This window comes from Sturnus vulgaris, chromosome 8 (assembly GCF_052056855.1).
Source record: "Sturnus vulgaris isolate bStuVul1 chromosome 8, bStuVul1.hap1, whole genome shotgun sequence".
NCBI lineage: Eukaryota > Metazoa > Chordata > Aves > Passeriformes > Sturnidae > Sturnus > Sturnus vulgaris.
Window position 1 is genome coordinate 19,913,616 of NC_142250.1, and position 7,376 is coordinate 19,920,991.

The 7,376-nt window shown below is 39.5% G+C and overlaps 1 protein-coding gene across 2 annotated transcripts; it reads left to right on the forward strand.

The window, feature by feature from the left end:
* The first annotated feature begins 3,207 nt into the window (after positions 1 to 3,207).
* On the forward strand, positions 3,208 to 7,115 carry LOC148223021 (beta-microseminoprotein-like). Of its 2 annotated transcripts, XR_015805152.1 has the most exons (5): positions 3,208 to 3,360; positions 3,753 to 3,855; positions 4,022 to 4,273; positions 5,784 to 5,829; positions 6,033 to 7,115. XR_015805152.1 is itself a non-coding variant. In XM_088169072.1 (3 exons), exons 1-3 carry the CDS (start codon positions 3,210 to 3,212, stop codon positions 4,149 to 4,151), a joined length of 384 nt encoding a protein of 127 aa, XP_088025198.1. In that variant the 5' UTR covers positions 3,208 to 3,209; the 3' UTR covers positions 4,152 to 5,614. The 2 variants fall into 2 exon arrangements, 1 of the variants encoding a protein (XP_088025198.1); XM_088169072.1 differs by lacking the exons at positions 5,784 to 5,829; positions 6,033 to 7,115 and having other exon boundaries at positions 4,022 to 5,614.
* Positions 7,116 to 7,376: the final 261 nt, after the last annotated feature.

Here is a 7,376-nt window from a genome sequence, read left to right on the forward strand (position 1 = left end):
GCTTCATATTGATGTTTTGTGTTTTGCAGTGACATGGGGAAATGCCACCTTCTGTGAGAAATAAATGCACTTGGCTCTCTACTCTGACATGCTGTGCATCAGTACCCTGGCACAAGCCACTCTCATGCTTTACAAGTTCTCTTCCTGCCAGGTGTCAAAATCCATTATCAGTTTGAAGTGATGCACTCTTTGGAATGCGCTGTACAATGGCCCCAATTCAGGGTGCATGGGCTTTGGGTAAGACCTGTGCTGCTCACACCTCAGAAAAATCAGTGAGGTGAGAGATCATCCTCCTCTTTCTCCCTTGTTTTCATCTATGTCCTCACCCAGCATTGGCAGGGACTGTTCATGTCCATTGCCCACTCTGAGCAGACCTGAAGTTTCAAGCAATGTTCCCTTTTAAACTCTGATACTCTGACTTGTCCTTTGCCAAGCCCTGATCCTGAAAGTCTGCACACACTGTGCTGCTTTAGTGGTTCTCATCCACTCTGAGAAAGAGATCTAGATCAGCCCCTGCAGTCATGCTTCCTGATGGCAGCAGAGCTTGAGGTACTAATAATGCAGATGCCTTCTGTCTCCTCACTACAACAACTCCCCACGTTGACAGGGGAATAAAGTTCAGCTTCCAAGCAGGGCTTGGGAATCAAATCTCCCACCTGGCAATGCCTAGACTCTGAAATCTGCCCACATGTGTGAGACCAGACAACAAAACCCTGTTAATTGCTGCTTCTGCGTGGAGTCCTCCACTCCAGAACTGGATGTTAAAAAGTCACAGCAGTCTGTAGTTAAGTGCTCCATGGTTTGAACAGAAACACCCCTTCCTAAACAAGTGGATTGCTTAATGATGTTCCAGGATCACAGCAAATCATTTGTCTTGTGAAAGTATGAGGTTACACACAGCTGAGCATTCTTAGAGCAGGGATCCTCACTTGGCCCCCAGTCAAGTGTCAATCCCCATTTATTCAGCAGGGGTGTTTCCTTCACAAGACAATCTATCTCAAGCTCTGTGAGCCATTCTTAAAATCAGAAAGATTAAATGTGGGGTATTTTCTCTGGTTTGGTAATTTGCTTATGAACTTTTTTTATGGTTTCTAAGATCTGCAAGTAACATATCTTGTTTTGGGGAAGAAATCCAAGTATTTTGCAGGCACTGGTATTACATACTTCAATTTTAAAAGCTCTCTTGTAATGCTGCGGGCTGGATATCTGGCTATCAGTCAATAGCTCAGTGTTTCTGTACAACTGCTTCCTGTAAAGTTGAAAAATGTGAGGGGCCAGAATAAGGGTCAGCTCAGCTTTTTCCAGTACAGACATTCCCATATGCCTTTTAAAAATCTTGACGCCTATTCACTGATTCCATCCTACCATTCCTCTAAATGGAGCATGTGAAAACAAACATTCTCGTGTTGCTTAATGTTCTAAAGCAAGTTTTGCCCAAAAGGTTTTTGTGTTCTGCAGGAGAGGGACTGATTTGAAACTTGTCCTGATTGACTTTTCTGCTTTTATGCCAGTTCATGTCAAAATTACAGCGAGCACAGCCTCAGCTGATGCACCAGAAGGAACGTTCCTGCTTAGGGAAAAAAAAGTCCCTGCTTCTCAGGGAAGTAATATTTAGAGCATGGAGATCAAAGACTTCCTCCCTGAGCAGCTTACACAACTGCTGCTTGAGAAAACGTGGTTTTCAGAATGTATGGGTTTATTTAAATTTCATTTATAAAAATCAAGAATTTAACAAACAAAACACCTTGGAGTTTCCTAATGGATTCGTTTTTCATTGGAATCATTGAGACTTGCAGACATGAAGATTAATATCCAGCCTGTTGGAGCCTGGAACTGTGTCAAGTGACATGGAAATATTTCAGAATTCCAATGTTTTTCCTAGCAAGCCATCACAAATTAAGTGAGGAAGTATTTCTTCTAAATTTAGGAAACTTAGTTCATTATCTTACTTTGGTGAAGGAGAAAGAGAGATGTTGTAATGGGATCCAGCTTCAGCTAAGGTCTCAGTGTTAGGAGGTTTTGATCCTGGTAGGGGCCAAGTTCCTTTGGTATCTTCCAGTGCACACCACAGCACTAACCAGGAGTATGTAAAGATCTGGCAAAAGCTCCATTTGCTATTAATACCTAACGCACTACTCACAGCATGTTCCAGCCCTCTGATAGCAGAAAGGATTTGGCATGCATTTCTGTCCCACCTGAAAACCACCCAGCTGGATAATAGTGTATGGATAGCTTAGCTATCAATACTTGTATCCCATCAGAAAGGCATTTTTTCACATCATCATATTCCTTGGAAGCATCAGGTTCTAGACTCAGTCATTTACCCAGGCCAGTGCTCTACAAAACCAAACATTTTCCTGTTGCCAACTGGAAAAATTTCAGAGATTTCTTTGGGTATTACAAAATAACTGCATGTGTATTGAGCAGGCTTTTTTCCCTCCAGCTAGACTTGAATTGCACAACATAAAGGCATCATAAAATATTTGCTCTCTGCTTCCACATAAAGAAACTCAGCTTTCTCTGGAAACTTAGATCGCTTTGGAAGGCAAGCTTTCCACAATGGTAAGTCAAAGGTTTTGATTGGTCTGGGGTTTTTTGTAATGGGGATACAGACAGGTATTTTGCTTTAAAAGAGCAAAAGGAGAGCATTTGAGAGAATCATCTAGTGACACATTTTCAATGTGGCTATATTATCATTCAAACCTGTAAGATGCAACGACAGGCAGACACCTCTGTGAAGATTACTGTGAATTATGTTCTTTGTATTGTAATTCTTTGCAAGAAGATCTAATAGCTATCTCTTAGTCTTTCACTGGTTATTATCCTTTCCTCTGAAATGTTTGTAAAAAGAAACATTCTTGAAAGAAGAATTTTGAACCATTGAGGACTATGCTTTTAAAACTTACAAATGTCAAATACAGTTTAAAAAATAGTCATTTACACAAAAAATAAATACATGTTTTGTCCGTGTATTTTTTCATCACTTTTGATCCCTCAAATTATGTCCTGTTCCATGTCTTTAAGCCTCTAAAGGTGTTTGCAGAACGAGAATCAATAGTTAGGTAATGATAAATAGACTGACCTGTGGCCTAGTTTTCCTGTAATTTGTAATCATGGCATCCCAGAGGTACATACATCAAGAACTAGCTTTGATGAGCATATCAGGAATGGCAGAAGTTCTACAGAGCAGGCAGTAGTTTCTATAATACATGTTGATTCATAAACAGGAGAAATTACCATCTGCTTCTTTTTCTCTACAGAAGAGCTTTCTGGTTTTCTTAGTTGTGATGGACAGCATAGTGACCCTGGGTGATGCAAGCTGCATGTTAGAATTCAGAAAGCCAGGATGGCCCTACAAAGGTAGAAATAAGGAAGGTTCTCTGACCTGATGGCTATTTTATAACTTGGCTCTATGTGGAGCTGCCAGGAAGGGCTCAAATACAAGGGAGGGGGAAGACATTGCCAACACACAAATAGGGGGCTCCAGCAGCAAGTTGCTGAAAGTAAGAGAAAACAAAATCTTCCCAGTGGCTGTGTATGGTTGCAGCAATGTTATTGCAATTGGTGGTGGGTGGCTATTGCTGTTGCAGCACATGGAGCTCATTCAGGAGTTGAGAGAATAGAACCCAAATCCTTGCACTTTACTCTTGCCCGGAATAGCATTTTCAGAAGAGCTGAAATAAATTTTAAACTCTCCAGCCTTTGGGTGGAGGCTTGAAGAACATGTTCTGTTTTGCTGCTGTCTCATACAGGCTGTATGATGAATGGAAAACTGTATCCCTTTGGACACATTGAGAGGACAGAAGGTTGCCTCAAATGTTACTGTGACAAAGATGGAATGGGATGCTGTACCCTGTAAGTTTGAACTTCTTGGTACCCTCATTGCCTGTAGGATGACTGCAGCTTTCCCTTGCTGGGGATAAATGGGTCTGTAAGGGCACAAGAGAGCCTTTTCTCATCCATGTCGCAGAGCTAGTGAAAGCTCTCTAGCTGACATTTGGTTTCTCTTTGACACTGACAGCTACTTTACTCCTGTTTCTTACGACAATAAGAAATGTAAAGCCGTTTTCAACAAAGAGCGCTGTGACTATGATGTGGTGCAGAAGGACGACCCCTCAAAGACGTGTTCGGAAATTGCTCGTGTGGGCTAAGACCTGCTACAACCCTCTCTGCACTGTGGAACTCCTCACCTTCCCACAGATGCTTTGCCATCACAGAGAAGCACCATGACATGGGAAAATCTCAGAAAAGAGAGCACTTCACTATGTCACTTGTAAGCTGTATCAGGAGTATCAGGAGTCTACAAGATGCATAATCAGATAATGTCTCATTTCTATCAAAAGCTCTTACTCCTCTTGTTAATATTTTTTTAAAACTTTGAATTTAAGTGATTTACAAATGCGAAGTCAACTTTTAAATTAAGTAGGATTTCATTTTTATAGTTTCCTTTTTTGGGACTGTATTTATCTATTTTTTAATTATAGCCGTATTACCTGTAAGGTCCCAAGATTTTCTGTATAACCCTGGTGTCAGTTTTCTTACAGATGAAGATGACTTTCTTAAGGCAAGAACATTTTTGATTTGCTGACAGCACCAGTAAAAGTGTGAATTAATGATCAAAAAAATAAATCTAACTCAGGTTTTGAATCTCATGAGAATATATTCTGTAAGTGTAACCTGCAAGCTGGGCTGAAGTTGCCCCCCAGACTCAAGCAGCCTAGAAGTAAACAAGTCCTCAGGTAAACAAAGATTGGTTGGATTCAAACCTACACAGAGACCTTCAGCCTGTGTCATTGAGCCCTAAATGCAGATATCAATGGTCAGAGAGCTGGACATCTGACATCCCAACCAATCAGCTCTCTTAAGCTGCAGATTCAAACCTGCTCTATAAGGAAGGTCCAAACAATCAACCATGGCTATTGTCACATGGATCTCTGAAAGTTTGTGTAGCCCCTGTCTCCCACTAATGACCCACTCATGTAAGGTTCTGGGACTGGGAGGAACAGCATATTTGTGATTAGCACATCCTTCCAGAAGTTATCTGTGGGTAGGGAAGTCCATCTTCCACTGCAAGGGCACCTCCTCCACAACTTGTACTTGAAGCAGAATGTGAGTAGCTCAGCACAAACAAGAGCTGACACTAGAGAAGAAAGAAAATGAATTCTTATGGGTTTACCAGGCCAAGGAAATTTAGAGCCTTATCCCATAGGCTCCAGAGAATAGACTGTGTTCACTGAGATCCAGAAATTGCACATAAATGTTTTTTAAAAGATATTTTTTAGTCTCAATGTGCAACTGTATTGGTTTTTCTATTACCAGAGTAGCTGCCAATACTGAAACTGCCTTTTAAACTTTTTTTTTTTTTGTTTATTGTTTCCTCCCCTCTAATTAAAACTAATTTATAAATGAAGCTCAGGAGTCTTTAATCTCCCTTGCTCTGAGTGGGGAAATGCTCAACAACATTGCCACAGGTAATTTTTACTGTTTTGGGGTTTTTTATTAATAAGATTATCCATCTGCAGGAAAGCAGGCTTATATATCACTCATCCTGTTTTGAATTATTTTTATTATTTACATACTACCAAAAATTAATAAAATGTGTTGGACAGAAAGAGATAGATATTAATTCTTTTTCCATTCTTCATAGCAATGCGACTAAAGAAAAACTTGATGAATTTTGGTAACTTCCTCAGAAATCCCAAAAGAACTTTCTCTCCAAGAGAAATATTTTTTGTATTAGTAAGACATTGGAGAATAAACTCTTGCCATTTTTATATCCACAGGATATACCTTACAAAAGCTCCTTAGAAACAACCCATTATTGTCGGAGTAAGTCCAAATTTCAGATTCTTAAGATTTTATAGCACTCAAATTCAATCTGTTAACGTGTATATGATCAGATAATCATGGCAATACCACACATGTATTTAATCTGCAGCAAATTTAACATTTTAAGGATTTAAAAAATAAAATGCTAGCTGTCATTTTCTAAAAACATTATATTAAATTTGTTTCATTTTCTACCCTTTCAGGTGGCCATAATCCTAACTCAAGTTTGCTCTCAGCAAGTGATAAATTACTTTCAAGAAGTATTTCAAGCCATTGTGGGGGTTTTACAGAAGGGTTTCCTGGGCTTACTTCTTCACTCCACTGCATAGTGCATACTGTCATTACAGACTAAACAACCCAAGTGTAATTCTGGTGAAACCTGTCAGAGATACAAGTCACAAAATCTCTCATGGTGTTCTGTTCTAGCTCCTGCCCATCTCAATTGACAGGAAGGGTGTAGGACAAGAAGTGGCAGGAAGCAGGATTTTACATACTACAGAGGAAAACAGCAAAAAAAAAAGAGAAGAGGTCCCAAAATCCAAGATACGCTTTGGATTTGGCTGAAGCATTCTGTGGTTGCCCTCCCCATCCCCATCTGTTTTGAGTCCTCCAGCAATAACTTCTAGCCATGGCATTTAGTCTTCATGGAATCAGTATCAAAGAGGTTTTAAAAATGGAAAAAACCTCATGCACTCTAAATAGAGCTGGAGTACAGTGTAGGTGGGATATGTGGGAATTGCAAGTACAGAGTGCTCTCAGGGCCTTGTGCATACAGGCTCAAAGATAAAGATGGATACAATGTTTGACCTAAGGCCTTAGAGAAAGCTTGGAGAATCAGGACAGTGAAAATAAAACAGACATAAAACAAGAATATAAGTTCATAGTTTAAGTAGAAATATGTTTTAAGCAAACAGATATGCATTATGCAGATATGTAAGCTAAGCAATATGTTAAGTGAGTAAAAGATTTTAAAGTTTAGCAATAAAACACGTTATAAAGTTAGTTAGAAGCTTAAGATATATCAATGTAGGTTTGTGAAGTGTTATATGATTGGTTAAAAATGACACATTGCAGCAAAGGCACAAAAGTAAAGCAATTAATGATTGGTGTAAAAAGATGTTACCAAGTTTTGTAGAAGTATGCAATTGGCTAAAAAATTAACATAAGGCACTAAACCAAGAAATTAGACAGCTTCTTATTTTATGGCATTAAATGTAACAGACCTTTAATGTATCATCCTTCTATGAGACTGATGCCATGAGGCAATAAACCATCTTTTAAAAGTGTCTCAGTTGCCCCATCTCTTGTGATTTTGATTTCCCAATAGAATATACATAAAATTAACTGAATTTCCTCAGAAGTAAGTCCAAAGGATGCTGAACTAAGTAATTGGTGGCATAAAATTGAAGTAAAGCCTCCTTTCATTTTGTGCATGCATGGGCAGAATGTGCTCAAGATGAAAGACCAGATAATTTGCTACCACCTGAAGGACCAAAGGCATGTTCCCAAGGCCAGTGTGGCCACAGCAGGGTCTGCTGTTGCACCAT

Excerpts from the sequence above, each read along its gene's own strand:
- LOC148223021 (XM_088169072.1), top strand. The coding sequence starts at position 3,210 with ATGTTGATTCATAAACAGGAGAAATTACCATCTGCTTCTTTTTCTCTA. Across the intron at positions 3,361-3,752 it reads GCCAGGATGGCCCTACAAAG|GCTGTATGATGAATGGAAAA; the intron begins GTAGAAATAAGG and ends TGTCTCATACAG. Across the intron at positions 3,856-4,021 it reads GGAATGGGATGCTGTACCCT|CTACTTTACTCCTGTTTCTT; the intron begins GTAAGTTTGAAC and ends TGACACTGACAG.